General features: G+C 43.8%; 1 protein-coding gene across 1 annotated transcript in view; it reads left to right on the top strand.

Annotated features, from left to right (window-relative positions):
• Positions 1-10,824, top strand: part of PAXBP1 (PAX3 and PAX7 binding protein 1) — a 51,182-nt gene extending 40,358 nt beyond the window's left edge. The window contains exons 16-18 of the mRNA XM_082247666.1: positions 2,632-2,778; positions 8,550-8,704; positions 10,443-10,824. Of these exons, the coding sequence (XP_082103792.1) occupies positions 2,632-2,778; positions 8,550-8,704; positions 10,443-10,560 (420 nt within the window). The 3' untranslated portion in view covers positions 10,561-10,824. The remainder of the gene's footprint in view (positions 1-2,631; positions 2,779-8,549; positions 8,705-10,442) is intronic.
• The last annotated feature ends 2,176 nt before the right edge of the window (positions 10,825-13,000 follow it).

Genomic DNA, 13,000 nt, shown 5'->3' with positions numbered 1-13,000 from the left:
GCTAAAAAAAAAAGAAATTTGGAGGTAGCTGAAAGCAATAGAAAGTTAGTTTTTTTTTTTTTTTTAACCCAAAGTTTTTGTAAACCTCTAACGTGAAATCTGAATAGAGCATATCCCTTTATAGTGTGTAACTGTTTCAATCCAGTGGACTGTCATTTTTGTGACTTGAGGTAAAAAAATGACCAGAGAGGGACCTCCAGCACACAGTTTGTAATTGGCAGCCTCCGCTCTGTTTCTGTGTTACAACCACTTTACGGATACATACTAAAATAAAACTTTTTTTTTTTTAAACCTGAGAATAGTGTCACTTTATGCTCTTTCTGTGATTAAATTCCCAAATATATGATTAAAATATACTTCCATTTTTCACCTTGGTTTTTAGAAATTTGTAGGGTCTGTCCAGCTGAAACTATTTAATTTTCAATTAGCTTTGTAGTAATATTATTATACAGTTTTTGCATCGCTTTACAATCTAAGCAGACAGTACAATTCAATGCAATAAATTACAGGAGGGTCAAGAGGGCCCTGCTCATAAGAGCTTGCAATCTAATAGAGTGGGGCAAGTGGGTGAAAAGTGATAACTGTAGAGAATGATCTGATGTAAGTGATAAAAGTTCAGTTAGAGGTGTGATGGGCTTCCCTGAAGAGATGAGTTTTCAGGAATCTCCTAAAGGCAGCCAGTGTAGGAGATAGTCGAACAGACTGAGGTAGAGCGTTCCAGAGGATGGGAGGGAGGGGACACGAGAGCTTGAGAGCAGGAGGTCTTGAGAGGATGGTTAGGGTGATATTTGGAGACAAGATTGGTGATGTACCTCGGGCAGAGTTGTGAATGGCTTTGTATGATAATAGTATTTTGAATTTAATTCACTGGGCAATCGGAAGCCAGTGTAGGGATTGGCAGAGAGGGGCAGCAGACACTGATTGGTTGGTAAAGTAGAGGAGTCTGGCAGCATTCATATAAAAATGAAGAGGTATAGGAAACAGTTTTTCTATTCCTTATTTTCATAGCGAACAGCCAGCTGTGCATGTCCTTTTTGTATTTTTTGCAATTCTTTTTCTTTGTATATATTTTATTCACTGACCACTTTCGGGATATTGTTAAAAATTTTAAAAAAATAATAAAATTCTGGAACCGAAAATTCAGGATGCACTTAGTCAAAAGCGAATTTGATGGTTTTTAAAAATATATATATAGTTTTATAAATAACTGTATTGTATTAGCCTTTTTAATTTAATATCATGAATTTAAATATGAATTTGCCGGCTATTATCGGCACCTTTTTGAAGTTGTGTAAAAATCCTACTTGCTGCATTTTTGGTGCGTATTTGGTCAGCACCTCCCCATTGAAATGCATTTAAAACGCAAGAATGCATCAAAAATGCACTCGTGTTGTGTTTTTGATGCATTTTTTGAGTCACATGACCTATGAAAATCACACCAAGCACGGTAAAATCGTGGGTGTTTTTCTGCAGCCGTTATCAGAACCAAATTACTTTTAATAAGGGACTTCTGTGTACTATGCTAGGACTGCTATCCCTAGAGAGGTTGTCGCATTGTAGTGTCTATACGATCGGTCTAAATTCATTGTCGGTCTGTATGCAATTGTACTGTGTGTTGGCAGATTGTAAACTAGCAGATCTGCCAGACTAGATCTGTGAGTGTGTGGTTGTCTAGCACACCAGTCAGCAGACAAACTGCTAGGTGGTGGCAAGCTACCATTTATTGTGTGTGGACAGTGGAAAGAGAGATTAAAACTAAGGTTCTAGCTCTTAGAACAGCTGGCGGAATCCTAGAAGGATTTGCTAATTGCTAGACTGCTCCGCAACCCTTAAGGCTCTTTCACACGGGCGGTCCGATCAGATCCGCCTGTCAGTTATTTAGGCGGATCTGATCGGATCCTCCATGTAGCTCTATGGGGCAGCGGGTGTCAGCGGAGGTCACCTCCGCTGACACCCGCTGCCATCCGCATCCGATCCTGTGCTGAAATCTGGACGGATGGAAACCCTATTTTTCCATCCGTTCAGTAATCGGAGCAGAGCGGATCTGATGAGAGCGGACAAGCGGTCCGCTCTCCTCCGATCCCCCATAGAGGGCAGCGGTTGCTGAGACACCTCCCTCTCCGCTCTGCAAGCGGAGACGGAGCTGTCATCCGCCCGGCTCAGCGGGGATCGCGGATCGATCCCCGCTGAGCAACACGGATCCGCCTGCGGAGGCGGACCGTGTGAAAGAAGCCTTAGAGTGCACCAAAATGTATGCAAGATTCGTATCTGCCTGTGTGTGGTCAGCCAGCTGGATTAAAGTGGATTCCCCCCTCTAGTGGTGGCCAGAGGCAGTGCAGGCTGGGAAAAGTGTATCACAGCCAATCTTTATTGCTCAATGTAAGACCCCCCTTCCTACCCCTAGTCAAGGGCCTGCCACCGGTTAGCTAGCTGCAGGCTTGCGTGCTCTTTCAGATTGGTGGTAGAGAGCAACCTTAAAAAAATTGTGTAACACATGGATGTAGTATCCATAAATTTTGTATTTCTTGAGGTGCCCTGTGTTGGTGCAGACAAATGCGTGCCCCGTGTGTGTGTGTGTGATATATATATATATCTCTTTATTGTGCTGATGATTCTTAATTGCTATTTCAGCTTCTTGGCAACTTCCTGAAGTGGTATGGAGTTCTTTCCAACAGGTGTTTACAGGAGCTGGCAATAGACGGCCTTTTGAACAGGTACATATTGATGGCATTCCAGAATACCGAGAGTGGAGAAGACAGCATCAAGAAAGCCCAGAGCGTAAGTACTATAAAACTTGGTGTCTCTTTAAAAAATGTTGCTGTTAAAGAATTTTTCAGACTTTTTTTTTTCCTTTGTGTTCCCCTGGGGGCGCTTCCTTCTTTCCTCACTGCTGTATCTGTGACGGAGCAGCATTCTCACACAAGAACTGGAAGTATACTAGGATTATAGAACCCTTCCCCCTCCTCATCTCTGTAACATAGGGAGTCGGAGTTCTATAGTGGAGGGTGGACGTGGGCCCCTCCATGGGACGGTCGGACCCTTGGGTTCTCTTCCTTCCCGTCAGACACCCCCTCATCGGTCTTGTGGTACCTGTCGGCCATATCGACCCCCCCCCCCCCCCAGGGGTGGCCTGGTCCACTTCCTGGGGTGGGGGGCAGGGTGCTGTGCCGGCAATGGGGGCAGGACGGTGCACAGCTGTGGGTGGGGGGTGACTTTACCTGGTGGGGGCTCCTGCCAGGGCCCCCTCTTCCTGACTGTGCCGTTTTCTGAGGCCTAGGGATCTCTCCTGGCTCCTTGGGAGCCTCATGGTGCCACCATTTTCTTGTAGCCTGTGTGCTCAATGCACTGCGGCCATGTTTGTATAGTCCGGCGGCCATTTTGCGGTGGTTTGCCATTGAAAATAGCGGGGCCATGACAGTGGAGCCCTCTTGTCGGTGATATCATGGGTGGGAGCCTCTTCTCATCCCCTGGTGCTGACTCCTGGATCATTTTATTTCCTGATCGCCGCACATACAGTGCTGATTCTCTTGGTGGTTGCGGTGTCTGGTTTTTGCAGGGAGGGGAGTCTGGTGGGGTCCTCTCCCTCTCTGCTGAGGATCGATAAGGTGCTCGGTTACTGGCGACCGAGTGGTGCTCCCGAAGCGGTGGGTGTGTCCATTAGCAGTGTGTTACACTTTTTTGTGGGGTCCCCCTGGTGACTCAGAGTCTTTGGTGCACATCTTCCTTCTGATCCCCCCCCATCGATGCACTGCTGTGGGAGAGGAGTATTATCAGTTTGTGGCGTTACCCTTTGGTCTCGTCTCTGCTCCTCAGGTCTTCACAAAAGTGTTCGCCCCGGTGCTAGCTTTGTTAAGCCAATGGGGGATCACAGTACTGGGCTACTTGGACGATCTCTATCTGCAAGCGGAGTCTCCTACTGCTCTGGTGGAAATTACCATACGAAGAAGGAAGTTAGGCTGGATTTTGAATTTTCAGAGGTCTGCTCTGGTTCAGTCCACAAAGCTGGACTATCTGGATCTGACTCTGGACTCGGCCTTAGCCAGTGTGCTCCTTCCTCTGGACAAACTCCAGAAACTGTAGGCTGCAATTCGTCTCCTGCTGTTCAACAGATGGTCATCCCTCCGGACTTGCATAAGGGTGCTGGCCTGGTGGTGTCTACCTTTGAGGCGGTTCCGTTTGCACAGTTCCATACAAGGTCCCTGCAAAGGGAAATTCTGGCCAAATGTGACAGGACTCCGCAGTCTCTGGACAATCGGATCCGGCTGAGCCAAGGAACAAAAGCGCCCCTGATATGGTGGCTTCGTTCTCCGGCACTCTAGCTGGGCAAATCCTTCCTCCCCTTGTATTGGACAGTGGTCACCACGGATGCCAGCCTGTCCGGCTGCGGAGGAGTTCTCTGCAAAATTTCCGCTCAGGGGATCTGGACACTTCCAGTGTCCAGACAACCGATCAAGGTCTTGGAACTCAGACTGTGCCTGGAACATTGGATGGATCGTTTTCAGGGATATCCAGTGCGCATTCAGTTGGACAATGCCACGGCCGTGGGTTCTGGTAGCTGGCATTCTAAGGTGGGCAGAATGGTTCATTCCAGCCCTCTCCACCATACACATTCCCGGGGTGGAAAACTGGCAGGCGGATTACCTGTCGGCAGGCGTTGGACCAAGGGGAATAACTTATACTGAATATAAATAATGTAAAAGGGTGCGCTGACTCTAAGGCCTCTTTCACACGGAGCGGACCGTATTGCGATCCGCTCCGGCACTTTTCTTCTTTTTTTTTTTTCATGGACACTGATGACACTTGTGTCATCCGGTCCGTATGTCCGCATATCATCCCATCCGTTTGCGGATGATATACGGACATAATGCATGTCTATGGGGATTGCGGATGACACCGCTGACATCCGATTTTGCATCCTTTCCGTTTTTTAAAGTGAAAAAAAAATAGGGTTCTGTTCCGTTCCAAAAAACGCAACAGAACTGAAAGGACGCAAATCGGATGTCAGCGGATGATCATCCGCTGACATCCGCAATCCCATTGCCATTGCCATGCATTATGTCCATATATCACCCGCAAACGGATGGGGTGATATACGGACATATGGAGCGCCCGTGTGAAAGGGGCCTAAATGAAAAGTGGCAGCAACTAGGATTCCAAAACCTTATTGGAAAAAACATGGAGTGAAAAAATTAAATTAGTGCGCTCAATGATAAATAATATTGGAAATAAACACATCCAATAAATGTTTTGAAAAATAGGTAAACATAAATTACTGTGCAACACTTCAAAAGTGAAGGGTGATGACATGCGTTATATTAAAATAGAATAACGTGAATGAGTCCAATAAAAATATTAGTGAAAGTGACACCGGATATTGTGGATATCCTTTCAAGGACTTCAGCAGTTATAACATCTTATGTGGCACAACGTGACCCAAACACTGCAGTGAGATGGCTCCTTACCAACTATCCACCAAAAAGTGGCATATAAATATGCATCCAATCATTGAAGAGATGGCCCTCGAGCCACAGTGTCGTCCCAGCACTCAGTGTGACACCACGTGATGATAAATGAATGTGACTCTTACCAGATGGCTGCAAAATAACAGCCTGGAATATATTCCCAAGTAAGGACCACAATGGAACTGCAGAGATGGAGGATTCTGTGTTAAATGTTGCTATCAACACAGGAGGTTTCACAGAGGCTCTCTCGTATCAATAAATGCTGCTCCATAAAGAAAGATTCACAGGCACTAAATAGTAAACTCCATACAGGAGAGAGGAAGAGCCGATAGTGCATTACCCCAATAGAACATTTATTAAACTAAAAATGGACACTTGCATAGTAAAAGAAGAATATCGCTTTTAGGAACAGGTGATTGCGGCCACCTGCAGTGCGGTGTGCGAGATATAACGGTGCGGCTTCTCCTATCCAACGCATTTCCCCTCAAGGCGTCAACTGGGATTGGCGGCTCTGGTGGTAGCTGGCATTCCAAGGTGGGCAGAATGGTTTGTTACAGTCCACTCTGCCGTACACATTCCCGGGGTGGAAAACTGGCAGACGGATTACCTGTCAGAAGGCATTGGTCCAAGGGGAATATCTTGTACTGTCAACTTGCAATGTTTCTAATTTATACCTTTTGCTGCCTTTTTAATGGTTTTTTAATTATGTTGAGTAAAGTTGCTGCATCTCCTGAAAGGCAATGAGTTGCTAATGTTAGGTTTGTCAGTGTCAACATGTGGATAGGGGAAATTTATTTCCTGTATTCATATAGTTAGCACATTTTATGCAGCTGTACACAGAACACACAGAGGCATTTATATCCATTTCTCACAATCTGTCACCTACATAAACGTTCACGGCCAGGTAATGTGACCCAGTTGTCCCTTTAAAGTGCCAAACATTCAGTAGATATTGAAAGCGAATACCTGCTTGCTCTATGTACCTTGCAGAGGGCCGTTGTGTGTTGGATCTCAGGCGTCTTATGCAAATATCCAGCATCTCCTGTGGTTCAGAGTTCAAGCTGTGCCTTTATTAAGGGAACCCATGTGGTCTCAAAATACCAGCTATGTGGTGATTATCACACTGATTTATGAAACGGATTCTCTTTATGCAGGGGAGTTGTGCAGTGAGGAATATCACTCTTTTAATAGGTGGTGCCATCCAACTTGTCAGATCTTCAGCACCCAGCATTGGACTGTATGCTGTGCCTGGACATCCATGCACTGTGAGATACCGGAGTACATGCATGCCTTGCTCAGGGCCTCAGGTTCAGTTCTAAGGATTGTCACTTCTCCAAACAAATCTCACAGAACACATTACAGTGGAGCATTACCAGATAGGGGCTGCAGTGTACTTATATCTTGATTTGCCAGGGTCACCCTTTATTTTCTGTTATTTATTTATATATATATATAAATATATATATATATATATATATATATATATTAGTGTAATTAGTTTGAACAGTCTCCATTTAATATCAGAATGTTTTCTACTTTGTACTGGTTTCGTTTTTACATTTATTTAGTTTTTCATTCAACAATAGAGAATTATCAGCTCTACAAATATGAGAATTCATAAAAGCAATAGGAAAAAACCTGTATAAACAAGTTTTCAAAGCTTTTCCTTGTCCTGTGATAGGAAGGCATGCAGCAGATAAACTGGCTGTAGATTGAGTGGGAGCCTTTGTAAAAGTTTAAGCTATGAAACTGAACTGTATCAGAATTTTAGTAAAATAAGTAACAAAGTTTTAAAGGAGTTGTAAAGTCAGAATTCCCTGTTGCATTTTTGATGCTTTTGAGTCACATGACCAATTGAAAATACTTCTTAAGCACACACAATCGCAGATGTTTTTGGCAGCCATTACCTACACATCATCGGCAATTTTTTTCTTTTGGCACACTGCCGAAATTTGGGTGCATCACTACTTTCTGGAGTTAAAGTGATTGTAAAGTCTGTTGTAAAGCAAACATGTTATACTTACCACCTCTGTGCAGTTGGTTTTGCACAGAGCACCCTGGATCCTCCTTGGGTCCCTCATTCCTGCTCCTGGCCCCTCCCTTCTATTGAGTGCCCCCACAGCAAACAGCTTGCTATGGGGACACCCAAGCCGAGCTGCAGCTCCATGTGTCTATTCAGACACAAGGCTGCCATTTGGCACCGCCCCCTCTCTCCCCTGATTGGCTCACTGACTTTGACAGCAGCGGGAGCATCTCAGCGAATCAAGAGGGAGAGTCCCGGATGGCCGAGGGACTCGTGGACATCGCTGGACAGAGAGGGGCGCACAGGTAAGTATTAGGGGGGCTGAGGGAGGCTGCTACACACAGAAGGCTTTTTATCTTAATGCATAGAATTCATTAAGATATATAAAAAAAAAGGTTTGCCTTTACAACATTAAAAATGCTAAATGTTCAAATGCAGTATTTCATATTCTCCTGATAAAAGGTCGGGCAGAACTTGGCGATCTCCTCACTCTGCTGCTGGCTGCGGTTGGATCCTAGACCAGCCTGTGCTGCTTAACACTGGCTGTGCTCTCAGTAATTGTTGCCTGGATAACAGAAATGGCTGAATGAATTGTTCAGGTCTTTTGTATTTCAACTGTATATATAGCTGTTTGCTGAAAGTATGCTTTGAAAGATATAATACTGTGAAGAGGAGGTTAAAATCAATATGCATGACAACCTCTTAGAATATACGTATAAGAGCAAGGTATGCTTACTAAGGGCTCCAAGAGTTGTGTTTTCAGATGCTGATAAATGGAACCCATTGAGTTTTCTGTTAACTAACACATGAAAGTAATGCAGGAAAATTGACATATTGCTTTAAATTGCTTTGAGCTGAGGTCAAATTACATAATAAATGGAGGAACCCACATTCCGCTCTTTTCTAAACCCCTTGGGATGTGTCCTACATTTCTGGGAAAGATTATACAGATAACTCCCCCATAATTAATATGCTTTCTGTCTTCAGCTCTTCCCTGTTGCTTTTATTCCGTTCTGCATAAGCCACTTAAAAGTTTTTTGTTTTTTTTACTTTTCTTTTTACAGGTTATTGCTCGTTTTCCTAAGCAGTGGTTTTCAAATCTCAAAGGTGGCAAAACAATTCCACAGCTGGAGAACTTTGCCCGCTATCTTACACATCTCTCCGGCATCATCTACAGGCAGAATGTGGGCTGCTCGGATGTAGAGAAACGAAATGCCAGGTGATTATGTTGGTCTATTCATTCTACTTATATGTAAATATCTATTACTATAACAAGGTTATTAAAGCTTGATAGGGACAGGTAGCATTTCAGTCAGCACTTTTTTCCGGATTATTTTTTATTTTTTTTCAATGAATTTCTCCATCACAGATTTTCTTTTCTAAGTGACAGAAAGGGCTGCCACAAATGTAAGCAAGTCCTTCGTTTTCTTTCTAAAGCAGCCAGTAGAAAAATGTGTTCCTGTCCCAGCATTCTGCAGAGTGGGACCCTTACTCTCTCTGAGTAAGCAGTGGTCTTTCTGCAGTGGTCCAACACACACCCTCTGCTGAGTCAGAGCTAGTGCGCTTCAATCAGTGGGGAGCATGGGCTTTAATGATTACAAAGAAGGTTTAACCCTGTAAGGGGGTATGTTGGACTTCTGCAGAGAGACCACTGCATCCCCACAGGGAGCAAGGGTCCCACTCTGTACCTGCTGGCAGGGGACTTTTTGTTATGATGCAGCTGTGTGCATTTAGCAGATTTAAACTGATAGTGCGAAAGGGCTTTAACCACTTCCATACAGGCCACTTTTACCCCCTTCTTTTGGCAGTATTTATTTACAAATGAGAATAGACTAAAATATTGCCAAAAAAAATAAATACATTTTTATTAGTTTGTGTTATAAAAAATTTGGAAATAAGTAATTTTTCTTTGTCGTTGATGGGGGTGGCAATGAAAGGCTGCACTGATTGTCACTGTTGGGGCTGCACTGATTGTCACTGTTGGGGCTGCACTGATTGTCACTGTTGGGGCTGCACTGATTGTCACTGTTGGGGCTGCACTGATGATCAGTGCCCTGATTATCAGTGTAAATGTGCCCTGTCAGCCTGGCTAGTTATCGGCGCTCCTTTCCTCAGCCTTTTAGGAAAGGAATGCCGATAGCTGGCAAGTTTGTTTACATGTGATTAGCTGTGATTAGACACAGCTGATCACATGGTAAAGTGTCAAAGGACACAGCAGTCACAGAGCGGGCCCAATGCCTACCTCAGATGTCCATGGATGCCCTCCCAGAACAAGAGAGCCACGCTGTAGCCATCTTTCGGCTATGGTGCGGTATTGAGGTGGTTTAAGTCCCCGTTCACACTGGGGCGACCTGGTCGCCGTAGGTCGCCTTCCATAGGGAAGCTGCGGACCCGTTCTAATAGGAGCGACACAAGTCGCTCCGACTTAGAAAAAGGGTCCGGACCTTCTTTGGGGCGACCGTCATAGACTTCAATGGGAAGTCGGATCGCCCCAGTGTGAACGGGGCCTTAGATGTTTTCACCCAAACAACTGTTAAATACTGGCTGTTTTTATTATTTATTTTTTTTTTACTCTCATTTTCTGTTTTGGTTATGAGAGAGGATGAGAAGGGAAATCTCATCCCCCCCCCCGTGTTGCCTTTTAGTTTTACTTTAATGCAGAATCAGCAATTTCTGAGATGGTACATCCACCAGTTCCAGCACCCTTAGATCATAAATCTTCTCGGTACTAATGTATGGTTGAACTACAGTGGGAACTTGGTGATCATATTTATAGATTGAGTTGCAATCACTTGAGTCTTTTTGGCCATTTGCTTTAATGAGCAGTTTACCTAGCTGACGTGTGTGTGTGTGTGTGTGTGTGTGTGTATAAAATATAAAAACACTGAAGTGATCGTCTTTTCAAAGAAGATTTTCTCTTGTCCCTAACATATGGCTATTTTTGTTTCCTATCCCAGGGACCAGATCCGGCAGATAGTAAAGCTGCTTGCAGCTATCCGTGCTCTGGAAAACGCGGTGTCAGTGGCAAACGATTACAACATTAAAGATATAAAGTCATCTTCAGATGGGAAATAAGCTTGAAGAAGCGATGTGCTATGAAACCATTCCTTTTGTGTATATATCCTGTATCTAACGTTTCTAATTGCTGTAAAAAAACAGTTGATTTTAACACAAAGGTCAATATGTCTAAAAGACAAACAACTGACTGAGGATTGTATTATATGTACCTAGGTTTATATGCATAAAAATTGCATGCATTACTGCACAATGGTTCAGTGACAATTCGTGCAGAAGTTTTAAGGGAAGGGTAATGCGGGCCTGGAGGAATGTTTGTTTCTCTTCAATACAATCCCAATTCTGATCTCCTTTTTTATAAACTTGCTCCGCTTCCATTGTCCCTGGCATTACGGACACCTCTTCATTCCCAGAGCTCAAGATAATGAGTGAACTGTGGGCTCCCTTCCCTCTCCACACTGGAGCCAGAATCCAAAGAAATACACCTCCTGATGTTTACATGAACGCACTCCCTCTAGAATCTGGAACGGATAGCTAGAATTCTATCTTACGGAAGGATTTTTGTACATGAAGATGGAACTCTGCTGTGCACCAACAGAGTTGGATATCTCTCACTTTTGGAATCACTGGTTCTCCTCTCCATAATGCCTTGTCACTGTAAATATGAAGCTGGTTCCTAATTATGGATCACTCATTTCTATTCTTGGACAAGATTAACCATTTTCCTGTGGGACATGAGCCACACAATGTCTTGTGCCTCAGTTGTTCTAATTTTATAGTGGTACAAGTGAAACTCCATTTTAGACAACCAGACTTTTTCCATTATCTGTACAGTTAAAAACTTTGGTGAGTTGGTAAAATATCTCATCTGATCCCGGGGCTTTGGCGAGTTTGAGGACAGGGAGAAGTCTGGCTGTCCATTATTCTCAGTGGGACTTCTGCCCGTCTATTGTCAGCGTTACAATTTTGAAGCAAATGACTGATGGTATTCCTGCTTCATGCCCTGTCCCTGTTCATGTCTGCTGTGTGAAGTCAATGCTTCTTTTGTGAATTGTGTACAGAAGGACTAATTCAATTATGTACAGATGCTGAGCTTCAAACCACTTCTGAGAACTCTTGTATATTTTCTGAAATAAAAAACATTTCTTAGGCTGTTTTTAACTTGTCTCTTGTATTTTTATGTTGCTAAAATGAACAAGCAAATGGAAAGTTTGTTGTTGGGCCCCTTTCACACATATGGTCCGTTCAGTTCATCAGTTCAGTCACGTCAAAATGTATCAGTTTTTCATCCGTTTTTCGTCAGTTGTTATCCGTTTTTCGTCAGTTGTTATCCGTTTTTCGTCAGTTGTTATCCGTTTTTCGTCAGTTGTTATCCGTTTTTCGTCAGTTGTTATCCGTTTTTCGTCAGTTGTTATCCGTTTTTCGTCAGTTGTTATCCGTTTTTCGTCAGTTGTTATCAGTTTTCATCCGTTTTTCGTCAGTTGTCATCTGTTTTTCGTCAGTTGTTATCTGTTTTTCGTCAGTTGTTATCCGTTTTTCGTCAGTTGTTATCCGTTTTTCGTCAGTTAACTGTTTTTCATCCGTTGTCATCTGTTTTTCATCTGTTGTCATCTGTTTTTCATCCGTTGTCATCTGTTTTTCGTCCGATCCATTTTTTTGACGGATGAAAAATAGGGCATTCATCTGTTCAAAAAACGGACATTGACGGAAGCAAATGAAAATGGATGTTAACTGATGATCATCCGTTGTCATTTGTTTTTACATAGAGATACATTGATGTCCGTTTTTCATCCGTCAACGGATGGATGAAAAACGGACAGCATGTGTGAAAGGGGCCTTAGGCTTTTTTTTTTTTCCCCCCCAAAGGCACTTTTCCTCCTTATAGCTAGCAATCTTATGAAAACTTTCAGACACCGGTTACCCTTTTCCAGAACAGATTTGATATTGATTGATGGCTGTTGGTGGGATACAAGGACAATTTTTATCACTGACACTTTAAAACATGGTTTGTTGTGAAACTGCTAGAGATGACGCCAAAGGTTAGTTCAACACAGCAGTATGATGTGTAAGGCCCTTTTCACACCAGTGAACAGATCGGGCCCGCCTGTCCGTTTTTCAGGCAGGCGCAATTGTAGCACCCATTGTTCTCCATGAGGCGGCAGATGTCAGCGGACATGTCTGCTGACACACGCCGGGCATCCGATCCGATAAAATCCACTAAAAATAGACATATGGCGATACGTTTGCCATTTGTCCATTCAACGGCCCCATAGAGGAGATGCAGGCTTTGTCCGTGTCCGCTCTGCATAGCAGAGTGGACAAGGACCTGTCACATCCACCTGCTCAGTGGAGAGATCCTCCACTAAGCAGATGGATTTCCCTTTGGACGGATCCGCTCCATCTGAAAGGGGCCTAACACAGGTTAGCATAATGCACTGTACTGTATAAGGTCTAACCAATCTTTGCCAGTCGTCTAATTTTCTTCAGTGTTAATTTTCAT

The sequence above is a fragment of the Pelophylax lessonae genome (assembly GCF_965119305.1).
Source record: "Pelophylax lessonae genome assembly, chromosome: 2".
NCBI lineage: Eukaryota > Metazoa > Chordata > Amphibia > Anura > Ranidae > Pelophylax > Pelophylax lessonae.
Note: the sequence above shows the minus strand (reverse complement) of the source record. Positions and strands in the feature narration are given on the sequence as shown.